The 25419-nt window shown below is 57.0% G+C and overlaps 1 protein-coding gene across 1 annotated transcript in view; it reads right to left on the reverse strand.

The window, feature by feature from the left end:
- LOC147091151 (uncharacterized) overlaps positions 1–24824 on the reverse strand; it is a 59048-nt gene extending 34224 nt beyond the window's left edge. Inside the window, exons 1-2 of the mRNA XM_085977622.1 lie at positions 24344–24824; positions 155–287 (exon numbers count right to left, since the gene is read on the reverse strand). Coding sequence (XP_085833748.1) covers positions 155–287; positions 24344–24571 — 361 coding nt within the window. The 5' untranslated portion in view covers positions 24572–24824. The remainder of the gene's footprint in view (positions 1–154; positions 288–24343) is intronic.
- Positions 24825–25419: the final 595 nt, after the last annotated feature.

Genomic DNA, 25419 nt, shown 5'->3' on the forward strand with positions numbered 1-25419 from the left:
AAGCTAGGATTATCTGGGACAGGCGATCAACACAGCGAACCCCGTCTGTCATCTCGCCCATCACAGCACCTGGGTCACCTCCATCCAGCCCAGTGCCCCAGTATTAAACCCGACTCACACAACACGGCCCGGGGACAGACAGCTGTGGCCATACCTGCGTCCCAAGCCGCGCTCTCCATGTACTCCCCCGAGGCTTGGATCAGGTTCCTCTGGGCGATGTGAGGTTGGTAGGAAGGGAAACCGTTCCTGGGATCGTTGCCCTCCTGCGGGAAACAGCAATCGTCCATCTGCGGAGATAGTTGAGTTTGTAAACGGGAATTTAGATAAAGCTGGTCCATGTTCAGATCTTACGGAGTGGGGAGAAGGGCTGGCATGCATCTGCACAGCTGACCAGCATCCCGGAGCCTCGTGTGCTGGCGGGCTTTATTGGAGCAATCCTCAGACCACTGAGATGGAAGTGTGTGAATCAGGCGCTAATTGCTGCCTTTGCTATGGAGATCCCAGGGGCAGCGGCTCCTCAACCGGCAGAGCAACTAGCATTCAACAGCCCAATCAGAACCAATTCAATCCCAATAAAGGGTCAAATGGCCCATGTCTCTTCCCAAAACAGGATGTGGGGACTGAAAGGGTTAAATTCTGAGGTTGCACAGACTGGGCTTGTATTCCCTCGAGTAAAGAAGGTTATTATTTAAGAAATGGTATGGCAGCGGGTAGTCAAAACTGCCCAACGCATTACCGGCACCCGGCTACCGACCATAGAGCACATATACCAGAAACACTGTTTACGGAGGTCACGGACCATCATCAAAGACCCTACCCACCCCAGCCACAGTCTGTTCGCCCTCCTGCCATCTGGGAGACGCTACAGATGCATTCGCACCCGTACGACCAGATTTAGGAACAGCTTCTTTCCCAGGGCTGTCATCCTACTGAACTCCACAAATAAACTCTAAAGCCTGCGCATCTGCCAATGCACTTTATTATGGTTATGTTTATGTTAATGTATTACAAGCCAAATGTATGTTGAATGTCTAAATGTCTTAATCTAAATGTACACTCTCGGGAGCCGCAAGCCTACATTTCGTTGTACTGCACTTGTGCACTAACAATGGCAATAAAAGTTGATTATGATTATGGTTAAAGGAGGGAGAGAGAAAACTGGGAACTACAGGCCAGTTAGCCGGACATCAGTAGTAGGGAGGATGTTAGAATCTATTATTAGGGACTTGGGAACAGGGCACTTAGAAAATAATAATAGGATTGGGCCGAGTCAACACGGATTTATGAAAGGGAAATCGTGTTTGACGAATCTTAGTTTTTTGAGGTTGTAACTAACAGAATAGATAAGGGGAAACCAGTGGATGTGGTGTATTTGGATTTTCAGAAGGCATTCGATAAGGTGTCACACAAGTGGTTATTAAACAAAATTAGGGCTCATGGGATTGGGGGTAATATACTAGCATGGATTGAGGATTGGTTAACGGACAGGAAACAGAGAGTAGGAATAAACGGGTCATTTTTGGGTTGGCAGGCTGTAACTAGTGGGGTACCGCAAGGATCAGTGCTTGGGCCTCAGCTATTCACAATCTACATCAATGATTTGGACGAGGGGACCAAATGTAACATTTCCAAATCTGCTGATGATACAAAGCTGGGTGGGAATGTAAGTTGTGAGGAGGATGCAAGGAGGCTTCAAGGGGATATAGACAGGCTAAGTGAGTGGGAAAGAACATGGCAAATGGAATATAATGTGGAGAAATGTGAAGTTATCCACTTTGGTAGGAAAAATAGAAAAGCAGAGTATTTTTTAAATGGTGAGAGATTGTGAAATGTTGGTGTTCAGAGGGACCTGGGTGTCCTTGTACACGAATCACTGAAAGTTAACAGGCAGGTACAGCAAGCAATTAGGAAAGCAAATGGTATGTTGGCCTTTATTACAAGAGGATTTGAGTATAAGAGTAAAGACGTCTTACTGCAGTTATATAGGGCCCTGGTGAGACCACACCTGGAGTATTGTGTACAGATTTGGTCTCCTTACCTAAGGAAGGATATACTTGCCATAGAGGGAGTGCAATGAAGGTTCACCAGACTGGTTCCTGGGATGGGGGGATTGTCCTATGAGGAGAGATTGAGTAGACTAGGCCTATATTCCCTAGAGTTTAGAAGAATGTGAGGTGATCTCATTGAAACATACAAAATTCTTACAGGGCTTGACAGGGTAGATGCAGGGAGGATGTTTCCCCCCTGGCTGGGGAGTCTAGAACCAGGGGTCACAGTCTCAGGATAAGGGGTCGGCCATTTAGGACTGAGATGAGGAGGAATTTCTTCACTCAGAAGGTGGAGAATCTTTGGAATTCTCTGCCCCAGAGGGCTGTGGAGGCTCAGTCGTTGAGTATATTCAAGACTGACATCGATAGATTTTTGGATATTATGGGAATCGAGGGATATGGGGATAGTGCAGGAAAGTGGAGATGAGGGAGAAGATCAGCCATGATCTTATTTAATGGGGGAGCAGGCTCGAGGGGCCGAATGGCCTCCTCCTGCTCCTATTTCCTCTGTTATGTTCCCTGGAGTAAAGAAGATTAAGGGGTGATCTAATTGAGGTAGTTAAGCTGATTTGAAGGAGTTGATCGGGTGGAGAGAGAGAAACTATTTCCTCTGGTGGGGGGAGTCCAGAACAAGGGGGCAGAACCTTAAAATTAGAGCCAGGCCGTTCAGGGGTGATGTCAGGAAGCACTTCTTCACACAAAGGGGGGTGGAAATCGGGAACTCTCTCCCCCAAAATCTGTTGAGGCAGGGGGTCAATTGAAAATCTCCCAACTGAGATTGATCGATTTTTGTTATGTAAGGGTATTCAGGGTTATGGGACCAAGGCGGGTAGATGGAGTTAAGATACAGATCAGCCACGATTAATTAAAAGAAAGAAAGTCTTGCACTTATATTGAGCCTTTCATGACCACCAGATGTCCCAAAGTGCTTCACAGCCAATGAAGTACTTTGTGAAGTGTAGTCACTGTTGTAATGTAGGAAACACGGCAGCTAATTTGCGCACAGCAAGCTCCCACAAACAGCAATGTGATAATGACCAGATCATCTGCTTTTGGTATGTTGGTTGAGGGATTAATATTGGACAGTACACCAGGGATAACTCCCCTGCTCTTCTTCGAAATAGTGCCATGGGATCCTTTACATCCGCCTGAGAGAGCAGACGGGGCCTCGGTTTAACATCTCATCCGAAAGACAGCATCTCTGACAGTGCGGCGCTCCCTCAGTACTGCCCCTCCGACAGTGCGGCGCTCCCTCAGTACTGCCCCTCCGACAGTGCAGCGCTCCCTCAGTACTGCCCCTCCGACAGTGCGGCGCTCCCTCAGAACTGCCCCTCCGACAGTGCAGCGCTCCCTCAGTACTGCCCCTCCGACAGTGCGGCGCTCCCTCAGTACTGTCCCTCTGACAGTGCGGCGCTCCCTCAGTACTGCCCCCTCCGACAGGGCAGCGCTCCCTCAGTACTGACCCTCCGACAGTGCGGCACTCCCTCAGTACTGCCCCTCCGACAGTGCAGCGCTCCCTCAGTACTGCTCCTCCGACAGTGCAGCGCTCCCTCAGTACTGCCCCTCCGACAGTGCGGCGCTCCCTCAGTACTGCCCCTCCGACAGTGCGGCGCTCCCTCAGTACTGCCCCTCCGACAGTGCGGCGCTCCCTCAGTACTGCCCCTCCGACAATGCGGCGCTCCCTCAGTACTGCCCCTCCGACAGTGCGGCGCTCCCTCAGTACTGCCCCTCCGACAGTGCGGTGCTCCCTCAGTACTGCCCCTCCGACAGTGCGGCGCTCCCTCAGTACTGCCCCTCCGACAATGCGGCGCTCCCTCAGTACTGCCCCTCTGACAGTGCGGCGCTCCCTCAGTACTGCCCCTCCGACAGTGCGGCGCTCCCTCAGTACTGCCCCTCCGACAGTGCGGCGCTCCCTCAGTACTGCCCCTCCGACAATGCGGCGCTCCCTCAGTACTGCCCCTCCGACAGTGCGGCGCTCCCTCAGTACTGCCCCTCCGACAGTGCGGTGCTCCCTCAGTACTGCCCCTCCGACAGTGCGGCGCTCCCTCAGTACTGCCCCTCCGACAATGCGGCGCTCCCTCAGTACTGCCCCTCTGACAGTGCGGCGCTCCCTCAGTACTGCCCCTCCGACAGTGCGGCGCTCCCTCAATACTGCCCCTCCGACAGTGCGGCACTCCCTCAGTACTGCCCCTCCGACAGTGCGGCGCTCCCTCAGTACTGCCCCTCCGACAGTGCGGCGCTCCCTCAGTACTGCCCCTCCGACAGTGCAGCGCTCCCTCAGTACTGCCCCTCCGACAGTGCGGCGCTCCCTCAGTACTGCCCCTCCGACAGTGCAGCGCTCCCTCAATACTGCCCCTCCGACAGTGCGGCACTCCCTCAGTACTGCCCCTCCGACAGTGCGGCGCTCCCTCAGTACTGCCCCTCCGACAGTGCGGCGCTCCCTCAGTACTGCCCCTCCGACAGTGCGGCGCTCCCTCAGTACTGCCCCTCCGACAGTGCGGCGCTCCCTCAGTACTGCCCCTCCGACAGTGCGGCGCTCCCTCAGTACTGCTCCTCCGACAGTGCGGCGCTCCCTCAGTACTGCTCCTCCGACAGTGCGGCGCTCCCTCAGTACTGCCCCTCCGACAGTGCGGCGCTCCCTCAGTACTGCTCCTCCGACAGTGCGGCGCTCCCTCAGTACTGCCCCTCCGACAGTGCAGCGCTCCCTCAGTACTGCCCCTCCGACAGTGCGGCGCTCCCTCAGTACTGCCCCTCCGACAGTGCGGCGCTCCCTCAGTACTGCCCCTCCGACAGTGCAGCGCTCCCTCAATACTGCCCCTCCGACAGTGCGGCACTCCCTCAGTACTGCCCCTCCGACAGTGCGGCGCTCCCTCAGTACTGCCCCTCCGACAGTGCGGCGCTCCCTCAGTACTGCCCCTCCGACAGTGCGGCGCTCCCTCAGTACTGCCCCTCCGACAGTGCGGCGCTCCCTCAGTACTGCCCCTCCGACAGTGCGGCGCTCCCTCAGTACTGCCCCTCCGACAGTGCGGCGCTCCCTCAGTACTGCTCCTCCGACAGTGCGGCGCTCCCTCAGTACTGCCCCTCCGACAGTGCAGCGCTCCCTCAGTACTGCCCCTCCGACAGTGCGGCGCTCCCTCAGTACTGCCCCTCCGACAGTGCGGCGCTCCCTCAGTACTGCCCCTCCGACAGTGCAGCGCTCCCTCAATACTGCCCCTCCGACAGTGCGGCACTCCCTCAGTACTGCCCCTCCGACAGTGCGGCGCTCCCTCAGTACTGCCCCTCCGACAGTGCGGCGCTCCCTCAGTACTGCCCCTCCGACAGTGCGGCGCTCCCTCAGTACTGCCCCTCCGACAGTGCGGCGCTCCCTCAGTACTGCCCCTCCGACAGTGCGGCGCTCCCTCAGTACTGCCCCTCCGACAGTGCGGCGCTCCCTCAGTACTGCTCCTCCGACAGTGCGGCACTCCCTCAGCACTGCCCCTCCGACAGTGCAGCACTCCCTCAGTACTGCCCCTCCGACAGTGCGGCGCTCCCTCGGTACTGCCCCTCCGACAGTGCAGCACTCCCTCAGTACTGCCCCTCCGACAGTGCGGCGCTCCCTCGGTACTGCCCCTCCGACAGTGCGGCGCTCCCTCAGTACTGCTCCTCCGACAGTGCGGCGCTCCCTCAGTACTGCTCCTCCGACAGTGCGGCGCTCCCTCGGTACTGCCCCTCCGACAGTGCGGCACTCCCTCAGTACCGCCCCTCCGACAGTGCGGCGCTCCCTCAGTACTGCCCCTGGAGTGTCAACCTAGATTTTTGTGCTCAAGTCTCTGGAGTGGGACTTGAACCCACGACCTTCTGACTCAGAGGTGAGTGTGCCACCCACTGAGCCTCTGGCTGACAATTAAATGGCGGAATAGGCTCGCGGGGTAGAATGACCTCCTCCTATTCCTCTACGGAAGGCACAGTGATCACGGGTGGAGATTAATCTGTGGGATAAACTCCCAGTAGACACAGGGTGCCCAGGACAAGCATTAACAGCAATGTAAGGAGCTGGGCCGAGTGGATATTTGCCAATCCCTACACATACACAAAAGGAATTCACTTTGTACTTCAACACGCTTACTCCAAAATCAAGTACTTCCTGAAACAATCGTGTAATTAGCAAATTTATTTCAATATAGTTAATAGTGAGGTGTTAGACTTTGGTAGGAAGAGGTCACATACTGCTTGGAAAAAATACTCTAAATGGGGAAGGAGAACAGAGGGATCCAGGGGTAAAGATATACAAATTACTAAAATTAGCGACGTGGGTCAATAAGGAGGGGGTGGGGACTGAGGGAGTGGGAAACTGTCCTGACCACAGCAGCCTGAGAGCTGGGAGAACAAATGCAAAAGCAAAATACTGTGGCTGTTGGAAATCTGAAATAAAAACATAAAATGCTGGCAATACTTAGCAGGTCAGGCAGGATCTGTGGAGAGAGAAACAAAGTTAATGTTTAAGGTCGATGACCTTTCGTCAGCATTAATGGTTCAGAGCAAAACCAAGTGTAAGCAGGTGCTCACCGATAACCCGCTTACCGATAACTCCATTCACCATAAACCCGCTCACCCATAGCCTGCTCACCGATAACCCGCTCACCCATAGCCCGCTCACCCATAGCCTGCTTACCAATAACCTGCTCACCGATAACCCGCTCACCCATAGCCTGCTTACCGATAACTCCATTCACCATAAACCCGCTCACCCATAGCCTGCTTACCGATAACTCCATTCACCATAAACCCGCTCACCCATAGCCCGCTTACCGATAATCCGCTCACCGATAACCCTCTCATTGATAATCTGCTCACCCATAGCCCGCTTACCGATAACTCCATTCACCATAAACCCGCTCACCCATAACCCGCTCACCCATAGCCTGCTTACCGATAACCCGCTCACCGATAACCCGCTCACCGATAACCCGCTCACCCATAGCCTGCTTACCGATAACTCCATTCACCATAAACCCGCTCACTCATAACCCGCTCACCGATAACCCGCTCACCCATAGCCTGCTTACCGATAACCCGCTCACCCATAGCCTGCTTACCGATAACTCCATTCACCATAAACCCGCTCACCGATAACCCGCTCATTGATAACCCGCTCACCGATAACCCGCTCACCCATAGCCTGCTTACCGATAACTCCATTCACCATAAACCCGCTCACCCATAGCCTGCTTACCGATAACCCGCTCACCCAAAGCCTGCTCACCGATAACCCGCTCACCGATAACCCGCTCACCCATAGCCTGCTTACCGATAACCCGCTCACCGATAACCCGCTCACCCATAGCCTGCTTACCGATAACTCCAATCACCATAAACCCGCTCACCCATAGCCTGCTCACCGATAACCCGCTCACCCATAGCCTGCTCACCGATAAGCCGCTCACCGATAACCCGCTCACCCATAGCCTGCTTACCGATAACTCCATTCACCATAAACCCGCTCACCCATAGCCTGCTCACCGATAACCCGCTCACCCATAGCCTGCTCACCGATAAGCCGCTCACCGATAACCCACTTACCGATAACCCTCTCATCGATAACCCGCTCACCGATAACCCTCTCATTGATAACCGCTTACTGATAACCCTCTCATCGATAACCCGCTCACCGATAACCCTCTCATCAATAGTCCGCTCACCCATAGCCTGCTCACCGATAACCCGCTCACCCATAGCCTGCTCACCGATAACCCGCTCACCCATAGCCTGCTCACCGATAACCCGCTCATCGATAACCCGCTTACCGATAACCCTCTCATTGATAACCCGCTCACCGATAACCCTCTCATTGATAACCCGCTCACCGATAACCCTCTCATTGATAACCCGCTCACCGATAACCCTCTCATTGATAACCCGCTCACCGATAACCCTCTCATTGATCACCCGCTCACCGATAACCCTCTCATTGATAACCGCTTACTGATAACCCTCTCATCGATAACCCGCTCACCCATAGCCTGCTCACCGATAACCCGCTCACCCATAGCCTGCTCCCCGATAACCCGCTCACCCATAGCCTGCTCACCGATAACCCGCTCATCGATAACTCCATTCACCATAAGCCCGCTCACTGATAACCCACTCATCGATAACCCGCTTACCGATAACTCGCTCATCGATAACCCGCTTACCGATAACTCGCTCATCGATAACCCGCTTACCGATAACTCGCTCATCGATAACCCGCTTACCGATAACTCGCTCATCGATAACCCGCTCACCCATAGCCCGCTCACTGATAACCCGCTCACCCATAGCCCACTCACCGATAGCCCGCTCACCGATAACTCCATTCACCATAAACCCGCTCACCGATTACTCACTCACCAATAGCCCGCTCACCGATAACCCGCTCACCGATAACCTGCTCACTGATAACCCGCTCACCCATAGCCCACTCACCATGAGCCCACTCACCGATAGCCCACTCACCAATAACCCGCTCACCCATAGCCCGCTCACCCATAGCCCACTCACCGATAACCGGCTCACCGATAACTCCATTCACCATGAGCCCACTCACCGATAGCCCGCTCACCGATAACCCACTCACTGATAGCCTGCTCACTGATAGCCTGCTCACCGATAGCCCGCTCACCGACAGCCCGCTCACCGATAACCCGCTCACCGATAACCCGTTCACCGATAATCAGCTCACCGATAACTGGCTCATCGATAATCAGCTTACCGATAACCGGCTCAGCGATAGCCCGCTCACCGATAACCCACTCACCAATAACCCGCTCACCGATAATCCGCTCACCGATAACCTGCTCATCGATAATCCACTCACCGATAACACCTTCTCCGATATCCTGCTTACCAATAAGCCACCCACCAATAGCCCACTCACTAATAACCCACTCACCAATAACACCTTCACCGATAACCCCCTCACCCATAACCCACCCACCGATAGCCCGCTCACTGATAACCCACTCACCATTAACACCTTCACCGATAACCCCCTCACCCATAACCCACCCACCGATAGCCCGCTCACTGATAACCCACTCACCATTAACACCTTCACCGATACCCCGCCCACCGATAACGCGCTCAGCAATAACGCCACTCACCAATGACCCGCTCACCGATAACCCGCTCACAGATAATCAGATTACTGATAACTCGCTCACCCATAACACCTTCACCAATAACCAGCTCACCCATAACCCGCTCAGCAAGTCACACACCATCCTGACTTAGAAATATATCGGCCGATCCTTCATCGTCGCTGGGTCAAAATCCTGGAACTCCCTCCCTAACAGCACTGTGGGAGTGCCTTCACCACACGGACTGCAGCGGTTCAAGGCGGCGGCTCACCACCACCTTCTCAAGTGGCGACTAGGGATGGGCAATAAATGCTGGCCTTGCCAGGGACGCCCACATCCCAAGAACGAATATAAAAAGGCTGCACAAGACCTTTCCAACCTCCCTCTCCACCAAGTCCCAGCCACAGCATATTGTGCCGTTAATAAAGACATTGCGTGAAGCTGCTTTATTGGGGTGGGGGGAGAGGTGGGGAACAGAAAAGAAAAATCTAGAGAGAGCAATTGATGTCAAGACATGGCCGGTTGGGAGCTGCAGAAAACTTGGTGAAAGATATGGGTTTCAAGGTTTTTAAAGGTGTCGAGACTGTGGGTTTAGGGAAGGTGTCAGACGAAAGCTGCTGGTGAGTGTTCAACCAATGAAGGGGCAAAGATAGGTGTGGTGGGGCAGGGAAGTTGGACGGGGTCAAGGGGCAAGCGAAGGTGGCCAGAGTCATAGAAACAAAAAAAGAACTTGCATTTCTATAGCGCCTTTCACCACCTCAGGATGTCCCAAAGCACTTTACAGCCAATGAAATACTTTTGCAGTGTGGTCACTGTTGTAATGCTCGGCAGCTAATCTGTGCACAGCAAGCTCCCACAAACAGCAATGTGAAAATGACCATATCAACTGTTTTTAGTGATGTTGGTTGAGGGATATAGGTTGGCCAAGACACCGGGGAGAACTCCCCCCTGCTCTTCTTAGAATAGTGGCCGTGGGATCATTTACATTCACCCGAGAGGGCAGACGATGCCTTGGTTTCACCTCCGACAGTGCGGCGCTCCCTCAGAACTGCCCCTCCGACAGTGCGGCGCTCCCTCAGTACTGCCCCTCCGACAGTGCGGCGCTCCCTCAGTACTGCCCCTCCGACAGTGCGGCGCTCCCTCAGTACTGCCCCTCCGACAGTGCGGCGCTCCCTCAGTACTGCCCCTCCGACAGTTCGGCACTCCCTCAGTACTGCCCCTCAGACAGTGCAGCGCTCCCTCAGTACTGCCCCTCCGACAGTGCAGCACTCCCTCAGTACTGCCCCTCAGACAGTGCGGCGCTCCCTCAGTACTGCCCCTCCGACAGTGCGGCACTCCCTCAGTACTGCCCCTCCGACAGTGCGGCACTCCCTCAGTACTGCCCCTCCGACAGTGCGGCGCTCCCTCAGTACTGCCCCTCCGACAGTGCGGCGCTCCCTCAGTACTGCCCCTCCGACAGTGCGGCGCTCCCTCAGTACTGCCCCTCCGACAGTGCGGCGCTCCCTCAGTACTGCTCCTCTGACAGTGCGGCGCTCCCTCAGTACTGCCCCTCCAACAGTGCGGCGCTCCCTCAGTACTGCCCCTCCGACAGTGCAGCGCTCCCTCAGTACCGCCCCTCCGACAGTGCAGCGCTCCCTCAGTACCGCCCCTCCGACAGTGCGGCACTCCCTCAGTACTGCCCCTCCGACAGTGCGGCACTCCCTCAGTACCGCCCCTCCGACAGTGCGGCGCTCCCTCAGTACTGCTCCTCCGACAGTGCGGCACTCCCTCAGTACTGCCCCTCTGACAGTGCGGCGCTCCCTCAGTACTGCTCCTCCGACAGTGCGGCGCTCCCTCAGTACTGCCCCTCCGACAGTGCGGCGCACCCTCAGTACTGCCCCTCCGACAGTGCGGCACTCCCTCAGTACTGCTCCTCCGACAGTGCGGCACTCCCTCAGTACTGCCCCTCCGACAGTGCGGCGCTCCCTCAGTACTGCCCCTCCGACAGTGCGGTGCTCCCTCAGTACTGCCCCTCCGATGGTGCGGCACTCCCTCAGTACCGCCCCTACGACAGTGCGGTGCTCCCTCAGTACTGCCCCTCCGACAGTGCGGCACTCCCTCAGTACTGCCCCTCCGACAGTGCGGCACTCCCTCAGTACTGCTCCTCCGACAGTGCGGTGCTCCCTCAGTACTGCTCCTCCGACAGTGCAGCATTCCCTCAGTACTGCCCCTCCGACGGTGCGGCACTCCCTCAGTACCGCCCCTCCGACAGTGCGGTGCTCCCTCAGTACTGCTCCTCCGACAGTGCGGCACTCCCTCTGTACTGCCCCTCCGACAATGCGGTGCTCCCTCAGTACTGCCCCTCCGACAGTGCGGCGCTCCCTCAGTACTGCCCCTCCGACAGTGCAGCACTCCCTCAGTACTGCCCCTGAGACAGTGCAGCACTCCCTCAGTACTGTCCCTCCGACAGTGCAGCACTCCCTCAGCACTGCCCCTCAGACAGTGCGGCGCTCCCTCAGTACTGCCCCTCAGACAGTGCGGCGCTCCCTCAGTACTGCTCCTCCGACAGTGCGGCGCTCCCTCAGTACTGCCCCTCCGACAGTGCAGCACTCCCTCAGTACTGCCCCTCAGACAGTGCGGCGCTCCCTCAGTACTGCCCCTCCGACAGTGCGGCACTCCCTCAGTACTGCCCCTCCGACAGTGCGGCACTCCCTCAGTACTGCCCCTCCGACAGTGCGGCGCTCCCTCAGTACTGCCCCTCCGACAGTGCGGCGCTCCCTCAGTACTGCCCCTCCGACAGTGCGGCGCTCCCTCAGTACTGCCCCTCCGACAGTGCGGCGCTCCCTCAGTACTGCTCCTCCGACAGTGCGGCGCTCCCTCAGTACTGCCCCTCCGACAGTGCGGCGCTCCCTCAGTACTGCCCCTCCGACAGTGCGGCGCTCCCTCAGTACCGCCCCTCCGACAGTGCGGCACTCCCTCAGTACTGCCCCTCCGACAGTGCGGCGCTCCCTCAGTACTGCTCCCCCGACAGTGCGGCGCTCCCTCTGTACTGCCCCTCAGACAGTGCGGCGCACCCTCAGTACTGCCCCTCCGACAGTGCGGCACTCCCTCAGTGCTGCTCCTCCGACAGTGCGGAACTCCCTCAGTACTGCCCCTTCGACAGTGCGGCGCTCCCTCAGTACTGCTCCTCCGACAGTGCAGTGCTCCCTCAGTACTGCTCCTCCGACAGTGCAGCATTCCCTCAGTACTGCCCCTCCGACGGTGCGGCACTCCCTCAGTACCGCCCCTCCGACAGTGCGGTGCTCCCTCAGTACTGCTCCTCCGACAGTGCGGCACTCCCTCAGTACTGCCCCTCCGACAATGCGGTGCTCCCTCAGTACTGCCCCTCCGACAGTGCGGCGCTCCCTCAGTACTGCCCCTCCGACAGTGCAGCACTCCCTCAGTACTGCCACTGAGACAGTGCAGCGCTCCCTCAGTACTGTCCCTCCGACAGTGCGGCGCTCCCTCAGTACCGCCCCTCCGACAGTGCGGCACTCCCTCAGTACTGCCCCTCCGACAGTGCGGCGCTCCCTCAGTACTGCTCCCCCGACAGTGCGGCGCTCCCTCTGTACTGCCCCTCAGACAGTGCGGCGCACCCTCAGTACTGCCCCTCCGGCAGTGCGGCACTCCCTCAGTGCTGCTCCTCCGACAGTGCGGCACTCCCTCAGTACTGCCCCTTCGACTGTGCGGCGCTCCCTCAGTACTGCCCCTCCGATGGTGCGGCACTCCCTCAGTACCGCCCCTACGACAGTGCGGTGCTCCCTCAGTACTGCCCCTCCGACAGTGCGGCACTCCCTCAGTACTGCCCCTCCGACAGTGCGGCGCTCCCTCAGTACTGCTCCTCCGACAGTGCAGTGCTCCCTCAGTACTGCTCCTCCGACAGTGCAGCATTCCCTCAGTACTGCCCCTCCGACGGTGCGGCACTCCCTCAGTACCGCCCCTCCGACAGTGCGGTGCTCCCTCAGTACTGCTCCTCCGACAGTGCGGCACTCCCTCAGTACTGCCCCTCCGACAATGCGGTGCTCCCTCAGTACTGCCCCTCCGACAGTGCGGCGCTCCCTCAGTACTGCCCCTCCGACAGTGCAGCACTCCCTCAGTACTGCCCCTGAGACAGTGCAGCGCTCCCTCAGTACTGTCCCTCCGACAGTGCAGCACTCCCTCAGTACTGCCCCTCAGACAGTGCGGCGCTCCCTCAGTACTGCCCCTCAGACAGTGCGGCGCTCCCTCAGTACTGCTCCTCCGACAGTGCGGCGCTCCCTCAGTACTGCCCCTCCGACAGTGCAGCACTCCCTCAGTACTGCCCCTCAGACAGTGCGGCGCTCCCTCAGTACTGCCCCTCCGACAGTGCGGCACTCCCTCAGTACTGCCCCTCCGACAGTGCGGCACTCCCTCAGTACTGCCCCTCCGACAGTGCGGCGCTCCCTCAGTACTGCCTCTCCGACAGTGCGGCACTCCCTCAGTGCTGCTCCTCCGACAGTGCGGCACTCCCTCAGTACTGCCCCTTCGACAGTGCGGCGCTCCCTCAGTATTGCCCCTCCTACAGTGCGGCACTCCCTCAGTACTGCTCCTCCGACAGTGCGGCACTCCCTCAGTACTGCCCCTCCGACAGTGCAGCGCTCCCTCAGTACTGCCCCTCAGACAGTGCGGCGCTCCCTCAGTACTGCTCCTCCGACAGTGCGGCGCTCCCTCAGTACTGCCCCTCCGACAGTGCAGCACTCCCTCAGTACTGCCCCTCAGACAGTGCGGCGCTCCCTCAGTACTGCCCCTCCGACAGTGCGGCGCTTCCTCAGTACTGCCCCTCCGACAGTGCAGCACTCCCTCAGTACTGCCCCTCCGACAGTGCGGCGCTCCCTCAGTACCGCCCCTCCGACAGTGCGGCACTCCCGCAGTATTGCTCCTCCGACAGTGCGGCACTCCCTCAGTACTGCCCCTCCGACAGTGCGGTGCTCCCTCAGTACTGCCCCTCCGACAGTGCGGTGCTCCCTCAGTACTGCCCCTCCGATGGTGCGGCACTCCCTCAGTACCGCCCCTACGACAGTGCGGTGCTCCCTCAGTACTGCCCCTCCGACAGTGCGGCACTCCCTCAGTACTGCCCCTCCGACAGTGCGGCGCTCCCTCAGTACTGCTCCTCCGACAGTGCGGTGCTCCCTCAGTACTGCTCCTCCGACAGTGCAGCATTCCCTCAGTACTGCCCCTCCGACGGTGCGGCACTCCCTCAGTACTGCCCCTCCGACAGTGCGGCACTCCCTCAGTACTGCTCCTCCGACAGTGCGGCACTCCCTCAGTACTGCCCCTCCGACAGTGCGGCGCTCCCTCAGTACTGCCCCTCCGACAGTGCGGCACTCCCTCAGTACTGCCCCTCTGACAGTGCGGCGCTCCCTCAGTACTGCCCCTCCGACAGTGCGGCGCTCCCTCAGTACTGCCCCTCCGACAGTGTGGCACTCCCACAGTACTGCCCCTCCGACAGTGCGGTGCTCCCTCAGTACTGCCCCTCCGACAGTGCGGTGCTCCCTCAGTACTGCCCCTCCGATGGTGCGGCACTCCCTCAGTACCGCCCCTACGACAGTGCGGTGCTCCCTCAGTACTGCCCCTCCGACAGTGCGGCACTCCCTCAGTACTGCCCCTCCGACAGTGCGGCGCTCCCTCAGTACTGCTCCTCCGACAGTGCAGTGCTCCCTCAGTACTGCTCCTCCGACAGTGCAGCATTCCCTCAGTACTGCCCCTCCGACGGTGCGGCACTCCCTCAGTACCGCCCCTCCGACAGTGCGGTGCTCCCTCAGTACTGCTCCTCCGACAGTGCGGCACTCCCTCAGTACTGCCCCTCCGACAATGCGGTGCTCCCTCAGTACTGCCCCTCCGACAGTGCGGCGCTCCCTCAGTACTGCCCCTCCGACAGTGCAGCACTCCCTCAGTACTGCCCCTGAGACAGTGCAGCGCTCCCTCAGTACTGTCCCTCCGACAGTGCGGCGCTCCCTCAGTACCGCCCCTCCGACAGTGCGGCACTCCCTCAGTACTGCCCCTCCGACAGTGCGGCGCTCCCTCAGTACTGCTCCCCCGACAGTGCGGCGCTCCCTCTGTACTGCCCCTCAGACAGTGCGGCGCACCCTCAGTACTGCCCCTCCGGCAGTGCGGCACTCCCTCAGTGCTGCTCCTCCGACAGTGCGGCACTCCCTCAGTACTGCCCCTTCGACTGTGCGGCGCTCCCTCAGTATTGCCCCTCCTACAGTGCGGCACTCCCTCAGTACTGCTCCTCCGACAGTGCGGCACTCCCTCAGTACTGCCCCTCCGACAGTGCAGCGCTCCCTCAGTACTGCCCCTCAGACAGTGCGGCGCTCCCTCAGTACTGCTCCTCCGACAGTGCGGCGCTCCCTCAGTACTGCCCCTCCGACAGTGCAGCACTCCCTCAGTACTGCCCCTCAGACAGTGCGGCGCTCCCTCAGTACTGCCCCTCCGACAGTGCGGCACTCCCTCAGTACTGCCCCTCCGACAGTGCGGCGCTCCCTCAGTACTGCCCCTCCGACAGTGCGGCGCTTCCTCAGTACTGCCCCTCCGACAGTGCAGCACTCCCTCAGTACTGCCCCTCCGACAGTGCGGCGCTCCCTCAGTACCGCCCCTCCGACAGTGCGGCACTCCCGCAGTATTGCTCCTCCGACAGTGCGGCACTCCCTCAGTACTGCCCCTCCGACAGTGCGGTGCTCCCTCAGTACTGCCCCTCCGACAGTGCGGTGCTCCCTCAGTACTGCCCCTCCGATGGTGCGGCACTCCCTCAGTACCGCCCCTACGACAGTGCGGTGCTCCCTCAGTACTGCCCCTCCGACAGTGCGGCACTCCCTCAGTACTGCCCCTCCGACAGTGCGGCGCTCCCTCAGTACTGCTCCTCCGACAGTGCGGTGCTCCCTCAGTACTGCTCCTCCGACAGTGCAGCATTCCCTCAGTACTGCCCCTCCGACGGTGCGGCACTCCCTCAGTACTGCCCCTCCGACAGTGCGGCACTCCCTCAGTACTGCTCCTCCGACAGTGCGGCACTCCCTCAGTACTGCCCCTCCGACAGTGCGGCGCTCCCTCAGTACTGCCCCTCCGACAGTGCGGCACTCCCTCAGTACTGCCCCTCCGACAGTGCGGCGCTCCCTCAGTACTGCTCCTCCGACAGTGCGGCGCTCCCTCAGTACTGCCCCTCCGACAGTGCGGCGCTCCCTCAGTACTGCCCCTCCGACAGTGCGGCGCTCCCTCAGTACCGCCCCTCCGACAGTGCGGCACTCCCTCAGTACTGCCCCTCCGACAGTGCGGCGCTCCCTCAGTACTGCTCCCCCGACAGTTCGGCGCTCCCTCTGTACTGCCCCTCCGACAGTGCGGCACTCCCTCAGTGCTGCTGCTCCGACAGTGCGGCACTCCCTCAGTACTGCCCCTTCGACAGTGCGGCGCTCCCTCAGTATTGCCCCTCCTACAGTGCGGCACTCCCTCAGTACTGCTCCTCCGACAGTGCGGCACTCCCTCAGTACTGCCCCTCCAACAGTGCAGCGCTCCCTCAGTACTGCCCCTCAGACAGTGCGGCGCTCCCTCAGTACTGCTCCTCCGACAGTGCGGCGCTCCCTCAGTACTGCCCCTCCGACAGTGCAGCACTCCCTCAGTACTGCCCCTCAGACAGTGCGGCGCTCCCTCAGTACTGCCCCTCCGACAGTGCGGCACTCCCTCAGTACTGCCCCTCCGACAGTGCGGCGCTCCCTCAGTACTGCCCCTCCGACAGTGCGGCGCTTCCTCAGTACTGCCCCTCCGACATTGCAGCACTCCCTCAGTACTGCCCCTCCGACAGTGCGGCGCTCCCTCAGTACCGCCCCTCCGACAGTGCGGCACTCCCGCAGTATTGCTCCTCCGACAGTGCGGCACTCCCTCAGTACTGCCCCTCCGACAGTGCGGTGCTCCCTCAGTACTGCCCCTCCGACAGTGCGGTGCTCCCTCAGTACTGCCCCTCCGATGGTGCGGCACTCCCTCAGTACCGCCCCTACGAGAGTGCGGTGCTCCCTCAGTACTGCCCCTCCGACAGTGCGGCACTCCCTCAGTACTGCCCCTCCGACAGTGCGGCGCTCCCTCAGTACTGCTCCTCCGACAGTGCGGTGCTCCCTCAGTACTGCTCCTCCGACAGTGCGGCACTCCCTCAGTACTGCCCCTCCGACAATGCGGTGCTCCCTCAGTACTGCCCCTCCGACAGTGCGGCGCTCCCTCAGTACTGCCCCTCCGACAGTGCAGCACTCCCTCAGTACTGCCCCTGAGACAGTGCAGCGCTCCCTCAGTACTGTCCCTCCGACAGTGCAGCACTCCCTCAGTACTGCCCCTCAGACAGTGCGGCGCTCCCTCAGTACTGCCCCTCAGACAGTGCGGCGCTCCCTCAGTACTGCTCCTCCGACAGTGCGGCACTCCCTCAGTACTGCCCCTTCGACAGTGCGGCGCTCCCTCAGTATTGCCCCTCCTACAGTGCGGCACTCCCTCAGTACTGCTCCTCCGACAGTGCGGCACTCCCTCAGTACTGCCCCTCCGACAGTGCGGCGCTCCCTCAGTACTGCCCCTCAGACAGTGCGGCGCTCCCTCAGTACTGCTCCTCCGACAGTGCGGCGCTCCCTCAGTACTGCCCCTCCGACAGTGCAGCACTCCCTCAGTACTGCCCCTCCGACAGTGCGGCGCTCCCTCAGTACTGCCCCTCCGAAATTGCGGCACTCCCTCAGTACTGCCCCTCCGACAGTGCGGCACTCCCTCAGTACTGCCCCTCCGACAGTGCGGCGCTCCCTCAGTACTGCCCCTCCGACAGTGCGGCGCTCCCTCAGTACTGCCCCTCCGACAGTGCGGCGCTCCCTCAGTACTGCCCCTCCGACAGTGCGGCGCTCCCTCAGTACTGCTCCTCCGACAGTGCGGCGCTCCCTCAGTACTGCCCCTCCGACAGTGCGGCGCTCCCTCAGTACTGCCCCTCCGACAGTGCGGCGCTCCCTCAGTACCGCCCCTCCGACAGTGCGGCACTCCCTCAGTACTGCCCCTCCGACAGTGCGGCGCTCCCTCAGTACTGCTCCCCCGACAGTGCGGCGCTCCCTCAGTACTGCCCCTCCGACAGTGCGGTGCACCCTCAGTACTGCCCCTCCGACAGTGCGGCACTCCCTCAGTGCTGCTCCTCCGACAGTGCGGCACTCCCTCAGTACTGCCCCTTCGACAGTGCGGCGCTCCCTCAGTATTGCCCCTCCTACAGTGCGGCACTCCCTCAGTACTGCTCCTCCGACAGTGCGGCACTCCCTCAGTACTGCCCCTCCGACAGTGCAGTGCTCCCTCAGTACTGCCCCTCCGACAGTGCGGTACTCCCTCAGTACTGCTCCTCCGACAGTGCGGCGCTCCCTCAGTACTGCCCCTCCGACAGTGCGGCACTCCCTCAGTACTGCTCCTCCGACAGTGCAGCACTCCCTCAGTACTGCCCCTCCGACAATGCGGCGCTCCCTCAGTACTGCCCCTCCGACAGTGCGGCGCTCCCTCAGTACTGCCCCTCCGACAGTGCGGCGCTCCCTCAGTACTGCCCCTCCGACAGTGCGGCACTCCCTCAGTACTGCCCCTCTGACAGTGCGGTGCTCCCTCAGTACTGCCCCTCCGACAGTGCGGTGCTCCCTCAGTACTGCTCCTCCGACAGTGCGGCGCTCCCTCAGTACTGCCCCTCCGACAGTGCGGCGCTCCCTCAGTACCGCCCCTCCGACAGTGCTGTGCTCCCTCAGTACTGACCCTCCGACAGTGCGGCGCTCCCTCAGTACTGCCCCTCCGACAGTGCGGCGCTCCCTCAGTACTGCCCCTCCGACAGTGCGGCGCTCCCTCAGTACTGCCCCTCCGACAGTGCGGCGCTCCCTCAGTACTGCCCCTCCGACAGTGCGGCGCTCCCTCAGTACTGCCCCTCCGACAGTGCGGCGCTCCCTCAGTACTGCCCCTCCGACAGTGCGGCGCTCCCTCAGTACTGCCCCTCCGACAGTGCGGCACTCCCTCAGTACTGCTCCCCCGACAGTGCGGCGCTCCCTCAGTACTGCCCCTCCGACAGTGCGGCGCTCCCTCAGTACTGCCCCTCCGACAGTGCGGCGCTCCCTCAGTACTGCCCCTCCGACAGTGCGGCACTCCCTCAGTACTGCCCCTCCGACAGTGCGGCGCTCCCTCAGTACTGCCCCTCCGACAGTGCGGCGCTCCCTCAGTACTGCCCCTCCGACAGTGCGGCGCTCCCTCAGTACTGCCCCTCCGACAGTGCGGCGCTCCCTCAGTACTGCCCCTCCGACAGTGCGGCACTCCCTCAGTACTGCCCCTCCGACAGTGCGGCACTCCCTCAGTACTGCTCCCCCGACAGTGCGGCGCTCCCTCAGTACTGCCCCTCCGACAGTGCGGCACTCCCTCAGTACTGCTCCCCCGACAGTGCGGCGCTCCCTCAGTACTGCCCCTCCGACAGTGCGGCGCTCCCTCAGTACTGCCCCTCCGACAGTGCGGCGCTCCCTCAGTACTGCTCCTCCGACAGTGCGGCGCTCCCTCATCACAATGTGTGTGTCAGTCACTGTGAAGTACATCACTCTGTAGGATGTTTGTCCTCTTGTTCTATTTTGCGAAGTAGACACTTGTTGGAGAGGCTGTGTCACTGTTAATGGGGAGAGAGATGATAACCTGCAGCTTTGTAACTCTGAGGTCCCTGCTGTCTCACTTGGTGGTTGCATCAAGCAGCAATGTACTGAATGGTTCAGGGAGGTTCCTAACTGGAGGAAGAATTACTCCTCTGCCATGGTCTCCCAGCTCATCACAGAAGCAGTGCTGGAGCCTGGTAGAGGTTACTGCCCAGAAGCGATGAACAGAGGACTGTGGTGCAGGCCCACAGCTCAGCTCCAGCTCCAGTCAGCACCACCATCGCATGGCTCCAGCCACCATATAATGACAGACACAGCAGGAGGCCTGTGGGCCATTGTGGAACTGTGAGGCACCCTTTAGCTGAGCAGCTCACCTCCCTTATGCGTTGCTCAGTCATACCCAGGGGCTAATCATTGTGCTTGGCAGATCTCTCAAATGCACATGAGGATTTATAACTAAGTACTACTTTAAAATATGTTACAGAACATTTTCACCCCTCCCCCGGGGAGCCCATCCCTCCCTCTAACTGGTTAAACCTGAAATCATTTCAGTAGCTGGGACTTGACTGTGTTTGTGAATCAAAGTAATTCACACCTCGTCCCTCACTAATTACAATGCTGATCCCATCACCTGCTCTCCTTGTGTGGTCACCTGCTCCCCATTCAGACCCATTTTTGGTCCATAATCTCTTTAAACTGTCCCTCCATTTCTTTTATTGTTTCATTTATTTATACAGTACATGCATGCAACAGAGGATCTTACTAGCAGTAGACAGACAGCCCCCAAGTGAATGTGGGCTTCTCGCCAGTCTGATCTGGAGACTCAGAGATGGTGATTGCTTTCTGTGTGTACAGGACAAAATTAACCAAAGTGCCCTTTCTCATTGTCTCAAAATGACTTATTATTTCTCCATTTGGAAACAATTTCATAGAATCATAGAATAATACAGCAAAGAAGGAGGCCATTCAGCCCATTGTACCTGTGCCGGCTCTTTGTCAAGCTGCACTCTCTCGTGCCCCAGTCACCTCACCTGCACTGCTCCAGGAGTGCACCCGGACCGCCAGCACCAGCTTGCTGCATGTTCCCAGCTCCCTCTGAGCCATGAGTGGCCATTACCAAGTCCCGTTCACCCATCACCCCCGTACATTGGCTCCCGGTTAAGCAATGCCTTGATTTTAAAATTCTCATCCTTGTGTTCAAATCCCTCCATGGCCTCGCCCCTCCATCCTCTCTGCATCTACCCTGTCAAGCCCCCTCGGAATCTTATATGTTTCAATAAGATCACCTCTCATTCTTCTAAACTCCAGTGAGTATAGGCCCAACCTGCTCAACCTTTCCTCATAAGACAACCCCTTCATCCCAGGAATCAACCTCGTGAACCTTCTCTGAGCTGCCTCCAATGCAAGTATATTCCTCCTTAAATAAGGGGACCAAAACTGTACGCAGTACATAAGAAATAGGAGCAGGAGTAGGCCAATCGGCCCCTCGAGCCTGCTCCGCCATTCAATAAGATCATGGCTGATCTGATCCTAACCGCCAATCCACTATCACAGAACCATCTCCTGAATCTAACAGAATTAGACACACGAAATAGGAGCAGGATCAGGCTACACGGCCCCTGGGCCCGCTCCGCTACCCACAGGGCCATGTCCGATCCGAACCTAGACTCGTGTCCAAATTCCTGCCCGCTCCCCGTAACCCTTAATTCCCTTTACTTCTAGGAAACTGTCTATTTCTGTTTTAAATTTATGTAATGATGTAGCTTCTACAGCTTTTTGGGGCAGCATATTCCATGGACCTACCACCCTCTGAGTGAAGTAGTTCCTCCTCATCTCAGTTTTGAAAGAGCAGCCCCTTATTCTAAGACTATGCCCCCTAGTTCTAGTTACGCCCTGTTCCTGGGACTAGGGACAGGGTCACTGGCAAGGCTTGTGAAGCTAAGCAGAGCCAGGCCTGGTTAGTACCTGAAGGGGTGACCATCAGGGAAGACCAGGTGCAGAAGGTCACGGAAGGAGCCCCGAGAAGGGGCGGTTGGTGAGAAGGTCACAGAAGGAGGAGTGGCTGGTGAGCAGGCCCGGGCGTTGGGCTGAAGATTGTCGGACAGGAGGAATGGTGGAAATGGAATGGCGGCGCACACTGACGCAGCGGCTTTGCTTCTCCCAGTCATGGGAGCTTGCAAGATCACATTTCATTGTTTATGTACTTGTACAATGACAATAAAGTTGAATTATTATTATTATTATCGGGAACATCCTCCCCCCATCCACCCGATCCAACCCCTTCACAATCTTATATGTTTCAATAAGATCGCCTCTCATTCTTCTGAACTCCAATGAGTAGAGTCCCAATCTACTCAACCTCTCCTCATATGTCCATCCCCTCATCCCCGGGATTAACCGAGTGAACCTTCTTTGTACTGACTCGAGAGCAAGTATGTCTTTTCTTAAGTATGGACACCAAAACTGTATGCAGTATTCCAGGTGCGGTCTCACCAATACCTTGTACAACTGAAGCAATACCTCCTTATTTTTATATTCTATCCCCCTAGCAATGAAAGCCAACATTCCATTGGCCGCCTTAATCACTTGCTGCACCTGCATACTAACCTTTTGAGTTTCGTGCACCAGGACCCCCAGATCCCTTTGTACTTCAGTACTTTCCAGTTTCTTGCCATTAAGATAATAACTTGCTCCACGATTTTTCCTGCCAAAGTGCATAACCTCACACTTTCCAGTATTGTATTCCATCTGCCAAATCTCTGCCCACTTACTTAGCCTGTCGATGTCCCCTTGCAGGTTTTTTATGTCCTCCTCACTCATTACTTTCCCTCCCATCTTAGTATCATCTGCAAACTTTGATATGTTACACTCGGTCCCCTCCTCCAAATCGTTAATATAGATTGTAAAGAGTTGGGGACCCAGCACTGACCCCTGCGGAACACCACTAGTTACTGATTGCCAGTCTGAGAATGAACCATTTATTCCAACTCTCTGCCTACTCCAGGTGTGGTCTCACCAGCACCCTGTACAGTTGTAGCAGGACTTCCCTACTTTTATACTCCAACCCCCTGCAATAAGGGCCAACACTCCATTTGCCTTCCTAATTACTTGCTGTACCTGCTTTTTGTGTTTCATGTACAAGGACACCCAAATCCCTCTGTACCGCCGCATTTTGTAGTCTTTCTCCATTTAAATAATATTTTTCTTTTCTATTCTTCCTACCAAAGTGGATAACCTCACATTTTCCCACATTATACTCAATCTGCCAAATTCTTGCCCTCTCACTTAACCTATCTATATCCTTTACCAGACTCTATGTCCTCCTCACAACTTGCTTCCCACCTATCTTTGTATCGTCTGCAAATTTGGCTACAGTACACTCGGTCCCTTCATCCAAGTCATTAATGTAGATTGAAAATAGTTGAGGCCCCAGCACTGATCCTTGTGGCACGCCACTAGTTAGATTGCCGTACTGCAAATGATCCATTGATCCCGACTCTCTGTTTTCTGTTCGTTAGCCAATCCAATTCAATTCAATTCAATTCAAATCGCTTTATTGGCATGATAAGGTACATCTTATGTTGCCAAAGCATCAAAATACATTTATGGTTGAACACATAAACGCAGTTCTATTCATACAGTGTATAAACAGGTATATCCCTGAGTGTATAAATATACATTCGCATTATTTATATATACTCTTTTCTTAGGTTTACTGGTTGTCCCTCTGTTCATGGCAAGCTGTAACATAGTGTGCCGCCAGTGCTACACAGCTTCTCTCCTCCCCCAGTAGGTATGGGAGTTTTTGGTCGTCATTCAGATTTCTGAATTCAGGGCATATTTGTGAGAATTTTTGGTAGAAATTCTCCCTGATGCCCTGATATTTTCCACAGGCTGTGAGGAAGTGCATCTCTGTCTCCACTACTCCCTGACTGCAGTGAGAGCATATCCTGTCCTCTCTTGGCAGCCTGGTCTGCCTTTTTCGATCGCTAGGCTATGTTCGCTAAGTCTGTAGCTTGTCAAGGTTTTTCTCAGTTTGTTATCCTTTACCATGGTCAGGTACTCAGCCATGTTGTATTGTCTGTTTAGGGCCAAGTAGCAATTGAGTTTGCTTTGGGTTTTTGTTGTTTCTGCCCAATATGACAGGTATTTTTCCTTTTGTTTAGTGACAATTGTGTTGGGTCGAATTCTCTCTGCTACGATGTCACTGTCCTGGGGCTGGTTATTGTTAGTAGTGTTAGTGGTTGCTTCACTGAGTCCCAGGACTAGTTGACTGAGAGAGTTATTCTTTATGGTCCTCTCTTGGCATTTCAAGGCTTCGTAATGATAGCAGTGGGGGTTGCTCATTTTTAGGTGTTTCCAAAATTTGGTGGCTCTTTTTTGGATAGTAATTATTAGTGGAAATTGGCCTAGTTCTGCCCTGCATGCATTGTTTACGGTTTTCCTTTGAGTCCGGAGGATACTTTTACAGAATTCTGCATGTAGGATCTCAATTGGGTGTTTGTCCCATTTTGCAAATCCTCTATCCAATCTAATATATTACCCCAACACCATGAGCTCTTACCTTGTGCAGTAACCTTTTATGTTGCACCTTATCGAATGCCTTTTGGAAATCCAAATACACGACATCTACTGGTTCCCCTTTATCCACCTTGCTCGTTACACCCTCAAAGAACTCTAATAGATTTGTCAAACACGATTTCCCTTTCATAAAACCATGTGGACTCTGTTTGATTGTATTATGATTTTCTAAATGTCCTGCTACTACTTCCTTAATAATGGACTCCAGCATTTTCCCAACGACAGATGTTAGGCTAACTGGCCTATAGTTTCCTGCTTTCTGTCTCCCTCCTTTCTTGAATAAGGGCGTTACATTTGCAGTTTTCCAATCCGCAGGGACTTTTCCAGAGTCAAGGGAATTTTGGAAGATTACAACCAATGCATCCACTATCTCTGTAGCCACTTCTTTCCCCAAACATTAAAAAGCCCTCACTCTGGTTTCAACCCCTCCCCTTCCATTGGTTTCAGAGCTCTGAGAAAGCGTCTTACACCCAAACATTAACCCTCCGTCCCCTTACTGTGTATTTCCTGCATGTTTGTTTCTCCCCCTGATGTTATTACTTTCCTGCTGAAGCTGGTTTTGCTCCGAGCCATTCCCTCTTTACGTGCAGCGTGCTGGGGAAATGTACTGTTGTTGTTGAATCAGACACCAGCCAATCAGTGAACTTCAAACAGAAAGTCCCGGCAGGAAGTAAAAGTGAAACACAGCCTGCCTGTCAGTCGTGGGAAAGAGAATCACCCTTCTGACTCCGCACCCAGCCGAGGATTAACGTCTGATCAGGCCATGGCCACAGCAAAGAAACTACGTGCTGCTGCCCAGGGGGTCTGTCTGCCTGCAGGTAAAACTGGTGTTGGCAGTGAGGAGCCAGAGAATGACACAGACAGACAAGAGTCTCACAGACACCCGCTGCCCTCCCTCTCTGTCTGTTTCATTCTCCAAGTCTGGAATGCATGACAGGCCCTGATCAAAGTCTTCAGATTAAATAAGAAAAGAGAAAGGAAATGCTGAAAACAGGCAACAGGCCCGTCGATGTCTGAAAGAGGAAAGACGGGTTAATGTTTGGGGAAAGACGGGTTAAT

Source organism: Somniosus microcephalus, unplaced genomic scaffold, assembly GCF_052327205.1.
Source record: "Somniosus microcephalus isolate GS21.2 unplaced genomic scaffold, FLI_Smic_1.0 unresolved_chr4, whole genome shotgun sequence".
NCBI lineage: Eukaryota > Metazoa > Chordata > Chondrichthyes > Squaliformes > Somniosidae > Somniosus > Somniosus microcephalus.